This window comes from Octopus sinensis, linkage group LG10 (genome assembly GCF_006345805.1).
Source record: "Octopus sinensis linkage group LG10, ASM634580v1, whole genome shotgun sequence".
Lineage (NCBI taxonomy): Eukaryota > Metazoa > Mollusca > Cephalopoda > Octopoda > Octopodidae > Octopus > Octopus sinensis.
The window spans coordinates 1,794,601-1,817,100 of NC_043006.1; the positions used below are offsets into that span (position 1 = coordinate 1,794,601).

General features: G+C 40.0%; 1 protein-coding gene and 1 long non-coding RNA gene across 2 annotated transcripts in view; one reads left to right on the top strand and one right to left on the bottom strand.

Annotated features, from left to right (window-relative positions):
• LOC115216675 (structural maintenance of chromosomes protein 6) overlaps nucleotides 1-22,500 on the top strand; it is a 162,248-nt gene that overhangs the window by 47,154 nt on the left and 92,594 nt on the right. The window contains exons 10-17 of the mRNA XM_029786179.2: nucleotides 1,758-1,904; nucleotides 4,641-4,729; nucleotides 7,260-7,427; nucleotides 9,067-9,245; nucleotides 14,184-14,359; nucleotides 16,533-16,559; nucleotides 17,234-17,317; nucleotides 19,049-19,135. Of these exons, the coding sequence (XP_029642039.1) occupies nucleotides 1,758-1,904; nucleotides 4,641-4,729; nucleotides 7,260-7,427; nucleotides 9,067-9,245; nucleotides 14,184-14,359; nucleotides 16,533-16,559; nucleotides 17,234-17,317; nucleotides 19,049-19,135 (957 nt within the window). The remainder of the gene's footprint in view (nucleotides 1-1,757; nucleotides 1,905-4,640; nucleotides 4,730-7,259; nucleotides 7,428-9,066; nucleotides 9,246-14,183; nucleotides 14,360-16,532; nucleotides 16,560-17,233; nucleotides 17,318-19,048; nucleotides 19,136-22,500) is intronic.
• Nucleotides 2,059-21,263, bottom strand: LOC118765015. Its single transcript, XR_005000857.1, has 3 exons — nucleotides 21,120-21,263; nucleotides 20,187-20,190; nucleotides 2,059-2,072 (listed from the first exon to the last, which is right to left on the bottom strand). It is a non-coding gene; the product is annotated as an uncharacterized LOC118765015 (long non-coding RNA).

Consider the following 22,500-nt stretch of genomic DNA (forward strand, 5'->3'; position numbering starts at 1 on the left):
AAGGGTGATTCATTTGGAAATGAGGAACCATTTAAATACTACAAGGCACTTTGTCCAATGCCTTAATAACTCTGCCAATCCACCAGTGGGTCTCTTCTTCAATTCTTCATATTATTCTGCCAAGTGTAATGTTTATTTATGCTCATTGTTTTGTATTAATCATGCATTATTTCAGTTTCAAAATTTCAATGATGTGATTGTTTATGTTTAGAACGACATTGTAGGCTAGGTCTGAGAGGCTAAATCTGGCTGGTTTAAACATAAAACAGGTGGAATATTTTAGGCTGGATATGGCTGGTTTTAAATACTAAAGGATTAAACAGTATTCAGTTGAAAATTGAATAATGTATAAACATCCCTTTTTTGAAAACCCCTTAATCACAATTTTTAGCCTTTTGTAATTATAATGAAGTCAACTCTTTAAAATTTGTACTCAATTTCTGTCTACTCTGTATGGTACCTTTTCCTTATACACACAACCACTTCTTTATTTAGCCCTCCCTCTCTCTCTCCCTCCACGTGAACCTGCATTACGTTAACCTTCAACTCTTCAAACTTAACCAAACCAACCCAACCCACATTCTCCGTCTTTCTGACCTTGGAAGCCCCAGATAGGTGAAAGCCTTTCCTTCTTTAATACAGCATTTCAAAAAACAAAACTCCAAGAACAAAGTACTTCTTTATAAGGTTTGCACATGTGACCCACTGCTTAGCAACACAGTTTCTGAATCATTCAGATGTTGTGTACTCATCTATAATATCGGTTTCAAATTTTGGAACAAGGCTAGCAATTTGCGGGGAGGGGATAAGTCGGTTACATCAACACCAGTACTCAGCTGGTACTTATTTTATCAACCCCAAAAGGATGAAATGTCAAATCACCCTTGGTGGAATTTGAACTCAGAACATGAAAACAGACCCAATGCTGCTGAGCATTTTGCCTCAAGAAGCAACAATTCTCCTACCTTGTACTTGTCTATAATATTGAAGAAGTCAATCAAATTATCAACAACCTGCTAGAACTAGTAGCACAGAGTCCAAATTTCCTTCAAACCACACTGTTTTAAAGAAAGACTGGTACATTAGATAATGTAATCCTTGATACACTGTGTCTCTAAAAAAAAAAAAAAGAAACTGAGATGATGATACATTGGTATGTTCAGACAATAACTGAAATAAAAATTATCAAATGTTTCTCTTTTGTCATCAAAGAATATAAAGTAAAGATGTTTTGGTTTTCGTCTGCATCTAATGTCTTCTATTTTATCCTGAAAATATATGTCCCCAATTATATTCATGTTGTCCATATAGCTTTTATCCTTTATTTGTTTCATTAAACTGTGGCCATACTGGCCTTGAAGAATTTTTAGTCTAGTGAATTGACCCCAGTCCCTTTTTTTTTTAAGCCTGGTACTTGTTCGATCGATATCTTTTGCCAAACTGCTAAGTTACAGGGATATAAACACACCAACACCAGTTGTCAAGTGTTGGTGGAGGACAAATACACACACATCAATATATGCGTGTATATATATATATATATAAGATGGGCTTCTTTCAGTTTCCATCTACCAAATCCACTTGCAAGGCTTTGATCGGCTCAAGGCTATAGTAGAAGACACTTGCTCAAGACTGAACCCAGAACCATGTGGTTGGAAAGCAAGCTTCTTACCACAGAGCCACGCCTGTGCATATAAACAAAGATTTATTGTAGTTTAATTTTGTTTATTTTTTTTCTTTTATTCTTCTCTTTCTAGACAAAACTTCAAAAAACAAAAGAAAAGGTTGAAGATTTGAAAAACAGATCAAAGGATTTAGTAACGAAGGAAAAATCTCTTTTACCAGAACTTAAAAAAGGAAAGGAGAAGTTAAATAACAGTAAAGCAACATTACGATCTAAAGGGGTTAAGTACAATTTATCCTTTCTTTTTCATCTCTCTATTATTATTATTATTATTATTATTATTATTATTATTATTATTATTGTTGTCATTACAAAACATGTGAAGCACTCAATACCACTCTCTTGCTATTAGAACAACTTGCTTTAGGGCTAGATAACCCTTTTAGTTCTATCTGTTAGACTGTGAAATAGTTGTCAGTTGACAAGATCTTTACCAGTGTCTCCTGGTGTCGTGGTTGCATAAACATTCCATTCTCATTGGACACAAATCAGTGAGCTTGACTCTTTTCAATGTGTGAAACATTGTCAGTCCGACCTCGAGAAAGATGTCGTTTGTTCAATATTGCATCAAAGAATGAGAGGCAGGAATAACATGGTTAACCATGAATCCCTCGACTTTAGAAAAGGGACTAAATATCGACTTCAAATTTTGGCACAAGGCCAGCAATTTCTGGTGAAGATTTAAGTCAATTACATTGACCCGTGTTCAGCTGGTATTCATTTTATCGATCCTGAAAGGCAGTCAACCACGGAGGAATTTGAACTCAGAACATAAAGACAAACAAAATGCCACTAAGCATTTTGCCCAGCATACTAACAATTCTTAAAGGGACCAAATATTGGTTTCATATTTTGGGACATGACCAGCATTTCGAGGGAGGAGTCAGTTAATTGCATCAACTCCAGTGCACCACTGGTACTCATTTCACCGATGACCTTCCTGTTGAACTCAGAACATAAACATGAACGTAAAGCCGCTCAGCATTTTCCCTGGCATGCTAACAGTTCTGCCAGTCTGCCTCCTTAATAATGCTTATTTATTCACATTTTTAAAAGTTCAAATTGTATTCTCTTGTAGCTTAGAGATTACAAAGATGTGATTGTTCATTTTTAGAATGACATTGCAGTGCGGGTGTGAGATGCTGGATCTGGCCAGTTTTAACCTAAAACAGGTAAAATATTTGGGCTGGATTTGGCCAGTTTAATGCCAAAGGGTTAAAGGGGCTAAATATTAACATTGCAGCCGTTCTCTTTTTCTTTCCTTTCTTTACATCACACAAGTGATGGCAATGCCTAGTCTGACCCTTGTCAAAGACTCTAAGACTGGAGAATGCTGAGAGAAGGGGCAGAAGTTATTCTTGCAAGGCTTTGGTCAACCCAAGCCTATGCTAGATGACAATCTGTTCAAGGTGTTGGGCAGTGAGGTGGAACCTGAAACAAAGCGGTTGTGAATTGAACTTCTTAGTGACACACCCATGTTGCAATAATTAGCACAGGTGTAACAGGTTTTTAGGGAACCTTCAATTTCAAAACCATTCTAGATTACTGATTTTTTTCCTAACCAATAGATTTTCCAAACCACACCATAAATTAAACAAGTATTAAATTTACTTGAATAAGTACCATTCAAGTGTGATCGTTACTGGCATCGCCTTACTGGCACGTGAAAAAAAAAATATTCGAGCGAGGTCGTTGCCAGTGCTGTTGGACTGGATCCTGTGCAGGTGGCATGTAAAAAACACCATTTGAGCATGGCCGTTGCCAGTACCGCCTGACTGGCATGTAAAAGCACCCACTACACTCTTGGAGTGGTTGGCATTAGGAAGGGCATCCAGCTGTAGAAACTCTGCCAGATCCAATTGGAATCTGGTTTGCCAGTCCTCAGTCAAAGAGTCCAACCCATTCCAGCATGGAAAGCAGACGTTAAACGATGATGATGATGATGATGAAATAAATCGAATGCCAATACCTGTACATCAGTATAAATGATACAAGTTTATTAATACTGTGCTGTGGAGGCACGTGGCTTAGTGGTTAGGGTGTTGGACTCACAACTGTAAGATTGTGGTTTCAATTCCTGGACCAGGTGATGTGTTATGTTCTTGAACAAAACACTTCATTTCACGCTGCTTTAGTCCACTCAACTGTGGAAATGAGTCCCACTAGTGGAGGCAGGTCGTTGAATGGTGAGGGTGTTGGATTTACAACTGTAAGATCCTGGGTTTGATGCCTGGACCAGGTGATCCATTGTGTTCTCCAGGAAAATACTTCATTTTACATCGCTCCAGTCCACTCAGCTGTAGAAATGAGTTTAGCTTGGAGAGGGATTGGGCTCTGCTAGGTTTTCTTGCCCTAGATACACTGCATGGCTGCAGTGCCTTAACAACCCTCAAGGGGTTAAGGGACTTGTCAGTTGTCAACTGTGCAAGGTACTCTTCTGTCCAAGGTATTAGTAACCTAGTCATGTGGCTGCTAGACTTTGAAGTTCCTGCTCATAAATCAGTGCAGAACATAAGAGGAGGTTTTGGATCGTCCGTGTCTGGAAAAATTGGTCATTGTACCTGTAATACGCAAGTAATACACATTGTTGAATAATATTGATTTGTAACACAAACCAATCCAGGATAATGCATTGGCAGAACTGTATATCAGCAAAGAACAGAAACTAGTATTTTGCAAACAAAATGTTTTGCTATACTTGTTCTTCACAGAGTTACAGACACTCCCTTATTAATGTTACTATCAGAAATACAGTGAATCGGCTGATTTCAAACCTGTGACCAACAAAATATAAGTTAAAAAAAAAAAAGCCCATACTAACATTATTCAATAATTTTGAAGTTAATAATGAGGATAATTAATTCGTAATTATCAATGTCTTTTATTGAAATGAAATTATAAGGATACTTTAATTCGTGATTATCAATGTCTTTTATTATTGTTTTATGCTTTTCAGATAGAAATCAAGAAAGTTGAAAACAGTATTCGGAACTTAGAACGAGATGCTGAGCAAATTAAAGAAAGAATTCATGAAATCAAAAACAGGTATAAACAGCAATGATTTACTCTTTTACTTCTGTAATAGGTGGCTAACAGTTGGCGCTAAATCCGATAATTGGCTGTAGATCTAACTGTGGGTGTTATCTCTAAAAATGGCTCTTAGATCTTCCCTATCTCTGTCTCTATTAACAATAAACGGCTGTAACTCAAATAGAAACTATCTTGAGTCCTGCTCATTTTTTTTTAATCCCATGCTGGCAGAGAGACTAACCCATCCCACCACTGTGTCCCCTTACACAACTCACCCCACTACCACTTAATTCCCTCCCCTCTTACTTCATCCTTACCTTTAACTTTACTCTTCCCTTTCCGCTTTGTCTCTTTTACTCCTACCCTAAAACTGTTCCCTCTGTTATTCTCTCCTCCACCATCCTCTCACAATATAATTCCTTCCAGCATGACGTTGTACTTTCACTTTGCCAACTGCAAAGCAACCCTTACACTGATGTCACAAATTCCCCTAAAATGCACCTCTGTAAGTAATTGGTAATCGATTCAAGTAGCAGCAATGCAGACCTTAAGAGAGGTCGTTAGTTTTGCTTTGGCAGCAACACCTCTATAGCATCAGTGCCACAATAACGTGGCGAGCTGGCAGAAAGGTTAGCACGCCGGGTGAAATGCTTTGCGGTATTTTGTTTGCCATTATGTTCTGAGTTCAAATACTGCTGAGGTCGACTTTGCCTTTCATCCTTTCGGGGTCGATAAATTAAGTACCAGTTATGCACTGGGGTCAATGTAATCGACTTAATCTGTTCGTCTGTCCTTGTTTGTCCTCTCTATGTTTAGCCCCTTGTGGGCAATAAAGAAATAAGTATCAGTGCCACAAAAAATTACACTCTGTACTCTTTATAAAGTAGTTGATGTTTGGAAGGGGCAGCTGGCCATAAAACCCATTTCAAAAATGAGACATCAATACGAAACATGGTCGTCCAACCTCTTGCATCCAGTTGAACCATTCTGACGCCAGGCAGCATGGAATATAGATATAAAAATTAGGATGTGTGTCTGTGTGGGTGTATTCAAAGCTGATGATTCATTTTGTTGTTTGTCAGAGTTTCTTGCTGTGCAATTCTTTGGGTGACCTAAAAAGGAAAAAAGATGGAAATTAGTTTGGAGATTCAGGAATGAGTAAAGACACTGGAGCTTGATGCTGTCTTCTGGCTCGTTGGCTCCTGTCAAACCATCCAACCCATACCTGCTTCTGCTTCATGCTCTTGCTTGATGATGAGGCTGGGGTCATGCCAGATTAGTGGTCCCAGATACGTCCTCATGCATAGAGCCAACCAGATTCACCAGTGCTGTCCCATCACTGACTGTCCCATTCCAGCCCCTCTACATCTTCCAAGGTGACACTGAGCCTCTGGAGACCTTCCCAATCACATTCAGCCATCTGATGCAGGGCCTGCCATGAGGTCTTGTCCAGCCTGCAGCTGCTGCATCGAATAAGAGTAAAGCTCTGGTCAGATGATCTAGCAGGGTCTGTAACAGCGCATGCAACAGATAGCTACGAGATGGGAGGCTGTGCACTGATATGTGCACACATGCAGGCCTTTGTTGGAAATGTGATGATACCATCTGATGTTCTCAATGGTTTTCAGGGCTCTGTTATCAAAGTCATTGATCCTTCAAAAAAAATTTAATTCCCTTGATGTGTGATAATATTGATTTCAAGTTTTGGCACTCGGCCAGCAATTTCGGGAATGGGGTTAAGTTAATTGCATCAACCCCTGTGCTCAGCAGCTACACATTTTATTAACCCCGAAAGGATAAAAGGTATAGTTGACCTCAGTGGGATTTGAACTCAGAACTTAAAGCCATGAAATGTCACTGAGCACTTTGCCCAGCACGGTACCGATCCAGCCAGCTTGCCACTAAATGTGGGATAATATTGACAGCATTTTGATTCCTCTTGTGTATGGTCTTTGAAAAGTCATGTCCAAATACTGATAATTTTTACTTAATTTTGGAGCTATGGCCAGCATAATAATAATATTAAATCATGTGTTAGCCTCGTCTCTCTCTCTTATATCTCTTCATCATCATCATTTTAACATCCACTTTCCCATGCTTGCATAGGTTGGATGGAATTTGTTGTGGCAGATTTTCTATGGCCAGATGCCCTTCCTGTTGCCCACCCTGGCCTGTTTCCAAATAAGGTAACATTTCCCCATGACCAAACATGTTTTCACAGAAGATTGGAAACAAAGAAAACCACTTACATGACAGTGACACTCAAAACGACTGGGTGCTGTCATGGCAGAGACAATAACACACAGACACACACGTGTGTTTGTGTGTGTATAGAATGGGCATCTTTCATATTCTTTTATCAAATCCACTCTCAATGCTTCAATCGCCTGAGGCTGTTGTAGAAGACATTTGCCCAAAGTGCCATACAGTGGGACTGAACCCAAAACCCAAGTGGTTGAGAGACAAACTTCATACCACACAGCCATGCTTGCAGCTATGTCTCTGTAGTTAATAAATTAATGTTTTTTTCTTATTTGTGTTTCAGCGATGTACAGCAGAACTATGAGGTGGAGAAGCAGAGGCGTGAGACGAAAATTAAGGTTCTGAAGAGCCGTATTGAAGAATACGAAAAGCAGAAGCATAAGTTTGAGAATCAGGTGGAAACATTTCAAGAAGATGTATCAAAGTACAAGGACGAAAGGTCTCGCTTTGAGTAAGTAGGAAATCATCATCATCATCATCATCACCACCACCACCACCATCATCAATCATCATCACCAACATCATCATCAATCATCATCGTCACCACCACTACCATCACCACCATCATCATCATCACCACCATCATCATCACCACCATCACCATCATCATCATCATCATCACCACCACCACTATCATTATCATCATCACCACCATCATCATCATCATCACTGAAGAGCTGCCCAGGCTCTATGTCCGTTTTGGCTTGGTTTCTATCCCTGGATGCCCTTCCTAACACCAACCACTTTACAGAGCTTTTAAGCAGCACTGGCACAGGCGCTTTTCATGTGGGACCAGTATGGCTACTTTCTGTGTGGCACCAACACAAGTGCTTTTCATGTGGGACCAGTGCCCACTTTATATATTCTAAAATTGGGAGGGAATAGACAGGGAAAGCATGTGATAGACTGGTGTCCTGTTCAGAGAAACATTTATTTCTTATTCACTTATCATAACAGAGACTAAAGGTAGTTAGGAAATTTACATTGCAGCTATACAGTTATGAGTTCAATCCCATTGTATGGTGCCCTGGGGTAATTTTTGCTTATTATTGCTTTGTATCAGTCAAAGCGCTGTGACTGGAATATGATCAGCAGAAACTGTAGGAAATTTTGTTTTGGAGATTTTTTATTTTCCCCTCTCCTGGTAAACTTAATATGTCATCCTGCTTGGCATCATGACCTGGCTGACTCTTGAGTGCCTCTAACAGACTCCATTCTGTTACAAGCATTCAAATTTGATGTCTGGTCTCAGGATAAATTCCTTCCATCCTACCGTCCTGTCTTTGGAGTAATGGAGACTCTTGAAAAGTTTTATGGTTGTTACCCTTACTCCTCCTCTGGCTAAGCTACAGAAAAAGGGGAAAAAAACCTAAGCAGCCTTGAGACAATTTATTTCTACTATCCTTCTTTTTAAAATATTTCAATGCTTTGGGCCTTACCAGCTTGGGTTTGGTGAGTCTGTAAATCTAAAGATGCAAGGCTGATTGCTATAATTCCACCCAAGCACTAACCACTCTACTACAAAAATCCTAAACAGATTAAGCTAAGCAGAATAATGTGACTTTTCCTAGGGTGTGATGACCCTTGACATCAGTGGAATTTAAGTTTATTCTTTTACCTTAATCACCATTTTACTTATAGGCTTTTCTAAATATTAACTTTTTTCTTGGTTTTTAACTCTCTCTCTCTTTCTTTCTTTCCTCCCCCTTTGTCTCTTTTGATATCATCAATACTCTCACCGCCATCACTATCATCTTCCTCCACCATTATCGTTTTCTTCCTCCTCCTCCCCTCATTATTAATCTCTTTAATCTTAACCATAATCATTAACATCACAATGGCCACCATTGTTATTTTAATCATCCCATAATGGCAGAGATTGCCTGGGTCAGCAACTCAGTTTGTATATCTTTATTTGTTTCAACCCTGTGTTTTCTAATCTGTGATGTCCGGCCTTCTCTGAGTTTTCTCTGACTTCTGACCAATTGTCTTCTAGTCCCCCAGCTACCCACATAATCTTTTCACCTAACATCCATGATTTGTCTTACTGAATTCTTCAAGTTTTTCTCTCTCTTCTTTATTTTCGCCAGTACTGAACTAAGAAATATCAAAAGAACTATAGATTACAACCAGAGAGAACTGGACAATTTAAAGCTGTCTGTGAAAGACAATTTGAGGAAATACGGTTCTCACATTCCTGACATCATGGCTCACATTGAAATGGATTTCAAACGGAAACGATTCCACAGAAAGCCAGTTGGACCTTTAGGTAAATAGCTGTGTACTTAACTACTAAATATTTTATCAGTGTTTACTAGATGGACCTCTGGTCAGAGTATCAGGTATTGGATGTGATACCTGGGATTGAAATGTTAGTGTGATGTCTTGGTCTAATGTTTTGAATATGATCTCATGATCTAATATGTTAGTTTGACCTCAAGGTTTGAAATGTTGGTGTGACATTAGGGTCTGATATTTTGTGTGTGATAGTCATCGAATACATTGGTGGGACATCTTGGTTTCATATGTTAGGTGTGAGATGATCTAACATACTGGATGTGTGTGTGTATATATATATATGTATATATATATATATATATATATACATACACATATGCACATATATGTGTGTATATATGTATGCCTACATATATTTGTTGTGTTCTTTCTGTTCAACCCTTGATATATGTGTACACAGTGTCATCATCATCATCATTTAACGTCCGTTTTCCATGCTAGCATGGGTTGGACGTTTCGACCGGGGTCTGGTAAGCCATGGAGGCTGCACCAGGCTCCAGTCTGATCTGGCAGTGTTTCTTCAGCGGGATGCCCTTCCTAACGCCAACCACTCCGTGAGTATAGTGGGTGTTTTTCACGTGCCGCCGGCACAGGGGCCAGAGCAGGCTGGCAAACGGCCACGATCGGTTGGTGCTTTTACGTGTCACCGACACTTCAGACAAGTCTAACTGTATGCACTGAGCCTGAAAGATTGCTTGGAGGCACACTGGGCACGTTATATAAATCTGCCAAATTCTTGTGCCTCTACCGCATGAAACTATTAATAGCTTTGTTTTAAATTGTGTACATGTATATCTATGGCATGGATGTGTGGGTTGTGTGGTAAGAAGCTTGCTTCCCAATTACATGGTTCTGGGTTCAGTCCCACTGCATGGTATCTTGGGAAGTGTCTTCTACTATTGCCTTGGGCTGACCAAAGTCTTGTGAGTGGAGATGGAAACTGAAAGAAGCCCATCATATATGTTTGTGGTGGGAGTGTCTCTTTGTCTCTGTCCCCCATCACTGCTTGACAACTGGTGTTCATGTGTTTAGTCCCTGTAGCTTAGTGGTTTGGCAAGAGAGACTGGTAGAATAGTACCAGGCTCATCAAAAAAATCGGTACTGGGTTGATTAATTCAGCTAAAAAGTTTTCAACGTAGTGCCCCAACACAGTCACAGTCTAATGACTGAAACAAAGGAAAAAAATAAAAAAGATAAAAGGATGGTGGCTTCAGGCTCAGTGTCCCTATGCAGCACTTCAGACAAGTATCTGCTACAATACTCATAGGCCAACCGATACCTGTGAGGGAACTTGGTTGGCAGAAAGTGAAAGAAGCTGTGAAAGGCGGCGAGCTGGCAGAAACGTTAGCACGCCAGGCGAAATGCTTAGCGGTATTTCGTCTGCCACTACGTTCTGAGTTCAAATTCCGCTGAGGTCGACTTTGCCTTTCATCCTTTCAGGGTCGATTAAATAAGTACCAGTTACGCCCTGGGGTCGATATAATCGACTTAATCCGTTTTTCTGTTCTTGTTTGTCCCATCTGTGTGTAGCCCCTTGTGGGCAGTAAAGAAACAAGAAAGTGAAAGAAGCCCGTTGTACATGTATGTGTGTGCATGTGTGAATGTTTACAAATTTGCAGTGAGCTATGCTTCAACCGGTGATGTTTATTAACATTTCCTGCCGGCAACTCGTCTGCTGGCTCTGCACTTTCAAGTTCTTCTGAAAGTAAAATTCCCTTGCATGAGAAACACATCAGAGTTGGTGACAAGAGGAGCATTCAGGTATAAACTCCATGCCTCAAATACTGGTTTGCTACTGTGGAGGAAACAGACTTTAGATGAAAGGACTGAACAGAAACCATCATCAGTCAACATCTGTGTCCCATGCTGGCAGGCCTGGACAGTTTGACAGCAGCTGGGAGCTTTCCAGGCTCCAATTGTCTGTTGTGGCTGGCTTCCTACTGCTGGGTGTCCTTCCTAACACCAAACATTTTACAGAGTGTACTGCGTGCTCTCAACATGGCACCAGCACAAGAGCTTCTAATGTGGAACTGACGTGAGTGCTTTCAACATGGTACTGGCACAAGAAATATGTATATATATAATTGTTTAATTATTGCCAGAGCGGCTAACTGGCTTCCGTGCCAGTGGCACGTAAAAGGGCACCATTTGAGCGTAATCGTTACCAGCGTCGCCTTACTAGCACCTGTGCTGGTGGCTTGTGTAAAAAGATTCGAGCAAGGTCATTGCCAGTACCGCCTGACTGGCCCCCGTGCCAGTGGCACGTAAAGAGCACCCACTACACTCTTGGAGTGTTTGGCGTTAGTAAGGGCATCCAGCTGTAGAAAGTCTGCCAGATCAAGATTGGAGCCTGGTGCAGCCATCTGGTTCGCCAGCCCTCAGTCAAAATCGTCCAACCCATGCTAGAATGGAAAGCGGACGTTAAACGATGATGATGATGATAGACTTGATGACAAAGCAACATCTGAATATTTTAGTATATTTAAAAGTGGACAAAACTTGATACAGATGCAGTGAGAATTAATTACCAAGTTGCTAACTTGATTTGCTCTTGTGTGCCCATACTGTGTAATATAAAGTAAAGTTCACTAAATCAGTCAAGACTGTGCTCATCGACAAGGCACTGGTTCTGAGATTTTTGCCATTGTAGAGATGAATTGGTTGCTGTTTAGCTACAGGTCAACATTGATGGAGCATAATTAGGTTCAAATGAAATTTCATGATCACTCCTGTCTTTTTTTCAGTCATAACATCTCCTAGATTACACTCTCTAGATTGTGGTTTAAGACTGCTATTTCTAGCTGTTTAAGCAACCAGGTAGAGGCTCTCTTATTGTGTCAATGAACGGTTGACACATTTGGTGTTCACGAGAGAATCCATCATGTGTATGTGTGTTTGTCCCCCACCACCGCTTGACAACCAGTGTTGGTGTGTTTACATCCCTTTAACTTAGCAGTTTGGCAAAAGGGACCAATAGAATAAGTACCAGGCTTTACAAAAGAAAAGTACTAGGGTTGATTCATTCGACTAAAAATTCTTCAAGGTAGTGCTCCAACATGGCCACAGTTTAATTACAGAAACAAGTAATATATATTTCTTTACTACCCAAGGGGCTAAATATAGAGGGGACAAACAAGGACAGACAAAGGGATTGAGTCGATTACATCAACCCTAGTGCGTAACTGGTACTTAATTTATCGACCCTGAAAGGATAAAAGGCAAAGTCGACCTCAGCGGAATTTGTTTGCAAGATAAGGAATTTTGAGAGGGGAGGGAGCATTGGAGGTGATCTTGAGTCAGATGATGAAAGATAGTAATGAGAAGGATGTGTGATAAGGGGTGGAAGGATAAGCTATTTAAAACTGATAATGTATGTATCAGCAGTGTTAAATTGGTAGGTAACATCACCATCATCATCATCATCATCTAACATCTGTTTTCCATGCTGGCATGGGTTGGATGGATTGACAAGAGCTGCACTAGTTTCCAGCCTGATTTGGCTCGGTTTCTACAGCTGGATGTCCTTCCTAACGCAAACTACTTTATTGTGTGTGTTGGGTTGTTTTTAAAGTGGCACCACACAAGCACTTTTGCATGGCACCAGCACAGATGTTTTTGCATGGCACCACACGAGTGCTTTTACATGGCACCAGCACGAGTGCTTTTATGTGGTACTGGCTTGAGTGCTTTTCACTTGGCACCAGCACGGGACTCGTGCAGGCCAATTGTCTTCACCAGAGGACACAGCCTTAATACTTCTTATTTGTTTACTGCCCACAAGGGGCTACACATAGAGGGGACAAACAAGGACAGACAAAGGGATTAAGTCGATTATATTGACCCCAGTGCGTAACTGGTACTTATTTAATTGACCCCGAAAGGATGAAAGGCAAAGTCGACCTCGGTGGAAATTGAACTCAGAATGTTGCAGCAAACGAAATACCGCTAAGCATTTCGCCCAGCATGCTAACGATTCTGCCAGCTCTCCGCCTTGTACTTCTCACAGCCTTAATACTTCTGCTGTGGAGGACTTTCACTACTCATTTAATTGTGGACCCCCTTTGTCATAGACGAAAGATGAGGGTTCCATGATTTCTTGCTGAACAACCTTCGAAGATGAATGTGCTGTACATTAGGTCACTGTCTCCATCAGATTGACGTTGCCTGTACAGATGCACGATGTGCCACTTGTTGAAAGATCATAGAGCAATCTGATGTGTTTCCCTCAAGAACACAAGGTACCGTTCATCAGGAACCAAAATCACGATTTTGCGATCATGAGTGCAACATCCTTAAACACCAAGCCATGCACCCATTGTAATACATGTCTAATCACAATTCATCATCATCATTGTTTAACATCTGCTTTCCGTGCTAGCATGGGTTGGACGGTTCGACCGGGGTCTGGGAAGCCAGGAGGTTGCACCAGACTCCAGTCTGATCTGGCAGTGTTTCTACAGCTTGATGCCCTTCCTAATGCCAACCACTCCATGAGTGTAGTGGGTGCTTTTTACGTGCCACCGGCACAGGTGCCAGGCGAGGCTGGCAACGGACACGATCGGTTGGTGCTTTTTATGTGCGGGTGTCTTAACTACAATTTCCATTGATTTTTGATGTTGATGTACTTAACTCAATAGGTCTCCTCAAGCACAGGGTCGAAACGGCGTTTCTTTACTTGCCACCTGCACTGGAGTCAGTCCAGCGGCACTGGCAAAGGCCGAGTGCCAGTCATAGAATTTGGTTCGATTTCTATTCCGATTTCACTTGCCCCAACAGGTCTTTGCAAGCAGAGTTTAGTGTCCAATGAAGGGAAGTTGGCATGGGTGCCAGTTGTCAGAACTAAAGAAATTCCCACTGCAGGGATTTCCCTCCAGAGTCTCATTTTAGTACCTTTTCTCTGTTATTTCAGGTGAATGGATCAAAGTGAAGGATCCTCGATGGGCATTGGCGATTGAGGTTTGTCTGAAAAGCCTCATCACTGCATTTTGTGTACACGATCATGATGATTGCAGTCAATTGGAGAAAATATTCAGGGAAGTGTCTCCAAAAAGTAAACCCCCATCATTTATAATTAGCCAATTCCAGGTGAGTACAATTTCTTGTGTTCTTTAGGTTAAAGAATGAGGTCAATTTTTTTATTAAAAAATCCCACACTTATGTTTTTTTAACCTGTTAGCATTTAAACTGGCTGTATCTGACCCAAATATTCTACCTGTTTTATGTTAAAACTAGTCAGATCCGGCCTCTTACACTTGCCCTACAATGTTATTCTTAAATAAACAAACACATCATCAAAATCATGAAGCTGTGAGATAATGCGTGATTTATTCAATATATTGTGAATAAATAAACATTAGGTTTATGAATTTGTTTTACAAGATCCCTTAATGTGAAATCGCATGTTGAAACAGAAATTGTTATATTTCTGGATGGTCAATTTAAAAAAAAAATTTTTTTTAATTTATTGGTAAAAAAAAAAAAAAAAAATTACCATCCCCAAATATAACTAAATAAGTATTACATTTCATAGAAATAAATAAATAGTTGCAGACACAGCTCAAGAGTAGCAACTGCAAGAAAGCTAATGGACAGAATTGGCTTCGTCTTCTATTTTCTAAGTGTATTGTTCATTCCTGCTTCACCAGGAATCCAACAGAGATGACATTTGACCGATTCCTGCTATTGCAGGAATACAACATAACAGGGTTATGTGTTCCCAGTTGAATTCTTGCCAAGATCAACATCAATGCACACTAAGCATTTTCGTCCTCTGTGATACCAATTCCACCAGCTTGCTTCCTCGATGATGACTGGGATGATGATAATGATGACTATTATTATTATTTCTGGAGGTGGTAGATTTGCATCATCTTCAGAATGCCAGACAAGATACTTTGCAATATTCAGTTACAACCGTTTCCATACAAATTCAAATGCCACCAAGTTCAACTTGAGGGTGGGAGTGGGGTCAATATGAAGTACCAGTCAAGTACTATGTTTAATGGTATGGATTACCCAACTCACCTCAAAACTGCTGGCTTTGTACCTATGTTACAAACCTTTGTTTTCTTCTGGCTTTCCCTGTACACCCAAGCTCAACTCTATGTGCTTTTGTATTATGAATACTTTAATATATGTGTAGTGTCTAGTAGTATAGGTAATCCTTTCTACCATAGGCAGAAGGCCTGAAATTTGGAGGAGGAGACTAGTCGATTACATTGACCCCAGTGTTTCACAGGTACTTAATTTATCGACCCTGAAAGGATTAAAAGCAAAATCAACCTCGGTGGAATTTGAACTCAGAATATAGTGGCAGCCGAAATACCACTAAGCATTTCACCCAGTGTACTAATGATTTTGCCAGCTTGCAACCTTACTGCTGCTGCTGCTTCTGCTACTACTACTACTACTAATGATAATAATAATTTCAAGGCCAGTATATTTATGGCATAATTGCATTGACCCCAGTGTTCATCTGATACATTTTTATTAAGCCTGGAAGAATGAAAAGCAAAGTTGACATTAGTAGCATTTGAACTCAGAATCTCGAGCCCTGGATGAAATGCACACTAAACGTTTTCGTCCACTGTGCTACCAATTCCACCAGCTTGCTTCCTTGATGATGACTGGAACGATAATGATGATGACTATTATTATTATTATTATTATTATTATTATTATTATTATTATATAAGGTGGTAAGCTGGTAGAATCATTATCATGCTGGACAAAATGCTTAGTGGATTTCGTCTGTCCTTACATTATGAGTTCAAATCCCACCAAGGTTGACTTTGCCTTTCATGCTTTTGGGGCCGATGAAATAAGTACCAGTTGAGCACTGGGGGTCGATGTGATCGACTGGCACCCTCCTCCAAATTTCAGGTCTTGGTGCCTGAAGTAGAAAGGATGTTTATTATTATTATTACTAGGGTGGTGAGCTGGCGGAACTGTTAGCATGCCAGGCAAAATGCACAGTGGTATTTCATCTGTCTTAACGTTCTGAGTTCAGATTCTGCTGAGGTCAACTTTGCCTTCCACCCTTTTGGGGCCAATAATATAAGTAGCAGTTGAGCACTGGGTTTTATGTAATTGATGTCATCCCTCCCCTGAAATTTTTAGCCTAGTGCCAAAATTTAAAACTGTTCTTGTTGTTGTTGCTGTAGTAGTAGAAATCAGTCTTAAATAAATAAATTAATCATTATTATTATTATTATTATCTCGCTTGCTATTTACTCACCGTATTTTCTTTTTCTTTCAGTCACATCTTTATGATGTTTCTAAGAATGTAAGTAAGAAAGCAACATTTTTCTCTTCCTTAAATAGTGATTGAAACACCCTCATACCACACCCCACTATCTTTAAGAAAAAGAGAGAGAGAGAGAGAAAGAAAGGCACACAATGTCTTTGCTCATGTCTGTCTGTGCAGCCATGTGGGCATGAAAATGTGGATGTTAAAGCAATGATGATGATAATGATGTACAAACATTTATTATCATCATCATCCTATAATGTATAAGATGATGTATATATATAGTTCACTGAGGAGGCTTAACAAGTCAGAAACATGCCCAAAGTTATGTCCCATATTTGTTGAAATTATTAAAAATTACATTATGCAGTATGCTCTTGTTAGCTTTTTATTACTCCATTCATTGTGTTAATGCTAAAACATTAATTAAAGCGAACAGAATTATATGACTCTTTCTGTGACAATGGTAAATACACTGGAGAGTTCCAAAACTTACAGTGGAAGCAAGGAACTGGACTGCCAGCCTTGTGGGTGAGTTGCCCGGATTATTAACCCCATTGCCCTTGTGTCATTGTCAAACAATGTAAGGAAAATATATAAATATATCCAATTGGAAATGTTTTCAGAAAAGAGTTTCAGTTTTTCTCTCTTTTTTAAAACTTTGTCATTGAACATCAAACTTTTTATGTAATTTGTATCAATATTTTCAGACACCCAAAAATTGTCCCTATCCAACGATCTTGGACATGCTGGATATAAAGAAGGCTGTTGTTGGCAACTGTCTAATTGATCAGGTAATTAATTTTCAACTCTGATTGCTTTGATATCACAAAATGAACAAAAACTAGGAGAGGAATCAGATATAGTATGAAATGTTGATACAATATAAAGGACATAATGGAAATTAATACGTACAAGTCAAAATTTTGTAACACCATTACGTCACATATGAAAAATACATCACTTAAATGGCAGCTATTTTCAACTTCGCATGCCTGTGCTCTTTCCAAAACCTGTACCACAACATCCTCAAGAGTTTCAGACCCCACTTCTCTGATTTCTCTATTGATGCTCTCCTTCAGTTGCACCAGGGTCTCCGGTTTGTTGATGTAACCCCTCTCTTTCAGGTATCTCCACAAGAAAAAATCCAAGCTAGTCAAGTCTGCGGAACGTGAAGGCCATTCAAAGTAGACCTCACACATGGTTCCTGCAAGATGGGGCAACTGCTCATACCACAAAAGAAACAATGCAGTCACTATGGCAGCGCTTTGGAGAGAGAACGATCTCCTGCTACGGCAACGTCAACTGGCCTTCACGTTCCCCAGACTTGACTAGCTTGGATTTTTTCTTGTAGGGGATACCTGAAAGAGAGGGTTTACGTCAACAAACCGGAGACCTTGGTGCAACTGAAGGAGAACATCACTAGAGTATTCAGAGAAGTGGGGTCTGAAACTCTTGAAGATCTTATGGTGCAAGTTTTGGAAAGAGCATGGGTGTGCAAAGTCGATGTCATTTTTCATTCGTGATGTAATGGCATTGCAAAATTTGACTTGTACATATTAATTTCCATTATGTCCTTTATATTGAAAATTGAAACCCGTCAGTGACTTTTGGGACACCTTGTATATATATATATATATATATATCTATATATATATATATATATATATATATATATATATATATATATATATATATATATATATATATATATATATAATATATATTCGCAAATTAGCCAGTGAACTGGCAGAATCATTACTATGTCGAATGAAATGCTTAATGGCATTTCTTCTTACTCTTTACATTCTGGGTTCGAATTCATTTTGCCGTTTATTTTTTGAGGGGGTTGATAAAGTAAGTACCAGTTAAAGACTGGGATCAACGTAATTGACTTCTCCTTTCCTGGTCTTGTACCAGAATCAGAAAGAATTCATGTGATTCTCAATTAGAATCAGTTTGGACTTTGTATTATAGGCTTCAGCAACTCTTAGCATGAAAAAATGTTTCCGGAAAGTCATGGAAGGAGCTGTGCTGTTTTCTGACTTTGTCTCTACAGGTGTTAGACAGGTGGAGTTTGAAAAGGTGCTCAGAGTTATGTTACTAGCAAAACCCATTAACTTCAAAATCACTAAAGTTTTCGGATACTTGAGTAACATTTATTTAATTTCACTAAATGTCATTAGGGAGGCACTGTGGTTAGGGCAGCGGACTCACAGTCGGAGAATCACGGTTTTGATTCCCAGACCGAGCGTTGTGTGTTTATTGAGCGAAAACACCTAAAGCTCCACGAGGGTCCGGCAGGGAGGGGTGGCGACCCCTGCTGTACTCTTTTGCCCCAACTTTCTCTCACTCTTTCTTCCTGTTTCTTGAGTAACGCTGCGATGGACTGGTGTCCCGTCCAGCTGGGGGGAACATATACGCCATAGAAACTGGGAAACCGGGCCCATGAACCTGGCTAGGCTTGAAAAGGGTGCAAAAAAACAAAAACAAAAAAGAATCATTAAAATTCTCTTATTTTTCAGCGAACAATAGAAAATATTATTTTAATTGAAGATCCTACTGAAGCCAGAAAGTTTATGAGAAGACATTCGTTACAGTTTATAAGAGAAGTAAGTTTTCCTTTCTTTCTCTCAGCTTTCCATTCCAGCATTTATAAACCAAAGTTTGTTGGTTCATATTATGGAACACTTTGCTCTTGTGTCTGTTAAACATTGTCAGTAAAAATACTGTAACTATTAGCTTAGGGACAAGAAAATCCTTGAGATTTTATCAGTTGAAACATTTCAATGAAAATAATTAAAGAGACAAGGCATAGTATGTTTTAGATTAGGATGTTTAGTTAATATTTTTATTATACCATATGTGATGTGTGTATTATTATGTCTTTATGCATAATATACATATATGATATTTGAATATTTTATGTCCATATTTCCACACTGGTATGGGTTTGATGGATACATATTTGAAGCAGTCTTTTACAGCTTGATGCCTTTCCTGTCATTTACACACATAATATACATTTGACATGTATTATACACATATGTGAAATGTATGTTATTAATATCATTATCATCATCAACATCCGTTTTCCATTGGTTGGATGGTTTGACTGAGAACTTGTAAGCCGAGGAGCTACACCAGGTTCCAATCCAATTGGGCATGGTTTCTACAGCTGGATGCCCTTCCTAATGCCAACCACTCTGAGAGTGTAGTGGGTGCTTTTTGTGTGCCACCAACACAGGTGTCATTGATGTGACACCAGCATCAGTCATGACACTCACTTGGCTTGACAGGACTTCTCAAGCACAGTGTATCACCAAAGGTTTCGGTCACCTGTCACTGCCTCCGTGAGGCCCAACATTCAAACAGTGCTTTTTATGTGCCCATTATGCAACCCTGGCATTGGCCACGACTATGATTTCATTTGATTTAATGGGTCTTCTCAAGTACGGCATATCACCAAAGGTCTCAGTCACTTGGTCATTGCTTCCCTGAAGCCCAACATTTGAAGATCATGCTTCACCACCTTGTTCCATGTCTTCCTGGGTCCACCTCTTCCACAGGTTCCCTCCATCGTTTCAGTGCAGCACTTTGTCTCACAGCTATCCTTGTCCATAGGCATCACATGATCATACCAGCACAGTCATCTCCTTGCACACCACTTCTGATGCCTCTTATGCCTAACTTTTCTCTCAAGATGCTTGCATTCTGTTGTACATGCACACTGAGATTACACATCCAGCGAAGCATGCTAGCTTCATTTTTTACAAAGCTTCACATATCCTCATTAGTCACAGCCCATGTTTCACTGCTGTGTAGCATGGCTGTTCGCATACAGGCCTCATACAATCTGCTTTCACTCTGACAGAGAGGCCCTTTGTCACCAGCAGAGGCAGGAGCTCTCTGAACTTTGCCCAGCCTATTTTCATTCTAACAGCTATGCTCTCAGAGCATCCACCCCCGCTACTGATTTGATCACCTAGATAATGGAAGCTATCAACTACTTCTAGTTTTCCCCACTGGCATTTGCTGGAGTCTATTTTCTGTACATTTTTAGTGTTAATTGTACCTGTGCACCTTCCACACACAAAAGCCATTTTCCTCTGATATTGCCGCACCTCTTCACTTTTATAATATAAATATAAATATTGCTGTATCTCTTCATCATCCGTCCGTTTTCCGCGCTAGCACGGGTTGGACGGTTCGACCGGGGTCTGGGAAGCCAGGGGCTGCACCAAGCTCCAGTCTGATCTGGCAGTGTTTCTACAGCTGGATGCCCTTCCTAACGCCAACCACTCTGCGAGTGTAGTGGGTGCTTTTAACGTGCCACCGGCACGGAAGCCAGTCGAGGCGGCACTGGCATCGGCCACGTTCGGATGGTACTTTTTATGTGCCACTGGCACAGAAGCCAGTCGAAGCGGCGCTGGCATAAATCTATGACATGGACAGCTGAACTAACTGAAAAATTGTGTAAGAACAGTTTTGTCTTAAATGTTCTGTTTTTCTATCATTATTAAGTCTTTAATTTTATTAATTTGTGAGATAAAAAAATACAGAAAGCTTGGAATACATGGATAATCCTTTTGTTACTGTTTCTGTTGAAATCCACTGCCATTGTTTTAATTAATTTTTAAGATAATGAAGAATTTAGTAAAATAACTTTGTCACTATTAAACTAGTATTTGCAACATAAATTAACATCAAATTTTGATGGAAGGTTTAGATTTAGATCATTTTAAACTGTAAACCAGTATTGTAGAGCTAGGGGCAGTCCCAGACAGGTTGGTATCAAAAGGATCCATGTGAGTTTGGAGGGTGGGTCACAGTGTTGATGATGAGAAGAGGAAAGGATGCTGTGTAGAGTTGGGTAAGTTGGAGGTTGTTATGGATGGTTTTACTTCTCTGGTTCAGAAGAGAAAAAGCTTTTGTGGTAGTGTAAAGGGCAGGTCCGAGAAACAGTGGTTTTAATGTTGCTGTATGAGTTTCCTATTTCTTTACTACCCACAAGGGGCTAAACATAGAGGGGACGGACAAGGACAGACAAAGGGATTAAGTCGATTACATCAACTCCAGTGTGTAACTGGTACTTAATTTATCGACCCCGAAAGGACGAAAGGCAAAGTCGACCTCGGCGGAACTTGAACTCAGAACGTAAAGACAGACAAAATACCGCTAAGCATTTCGCCCGGTGTGCTAACGTTTCTGCCAGCTTACTGTATGAGTTTCCATCAGTGGGTTGGACGACATCCATTTGAATGCAGCCTTAAGATTTTTGTTTGTGTGTGTGTATAGCTTCAGCAAAGTATCGGATATAGGACTGTAGTTTTTTCTCTCTCTTGCTTATCCCTTACACAGGGTTAGCAATTGGCCGGAGACGAAATTTTTTCTGGTCCTGACGAGGAATCCCACTGTTTGTGATAGAAGTCTGGTAATGTAATAGAGATGTAAGGTTGCCGTGGGAGATCATCTAAGAGTGTGACATCACATTTCTATGCTGTTGGTCCATTAGAGTATGTTTGTGAGGTGTTCAATTCATGTGGGAATGATACCCATACATGTAGGAATGATACATGTGGCAATTTAAGGAGGAGTGAAAGACAGTATCATCTGAATAGGACTTCATTTGGAAGGCATACGTCTTGGATAGAGAACTCAGATCCAAGGGGTAAGAAATGTTAGGAGCTCGTAGGTGAATAATTCAACTTGTGTCAGACAAGGTTGGCTGTGCTATCGATGTCATCAAAAGTAACGACATCTCTTTTGGTAAAGATCTCAGAGGGGAAAGATTCCTGGATAGTGACATAGGGGGGGGGACAAGTCTTTAGTAGATCTAGCGCTACAGAAGCCATAATGGTAGTCATTGAAGGAGTAAGGAAATTCGTTCCATATCACCTTTGACAAGCTCAGAGTAAGAGAAATCAAAAGTTGTAGTTGGTAGGCTGAGAGATGTTGCTGTCTTTGGGAAGAAGAT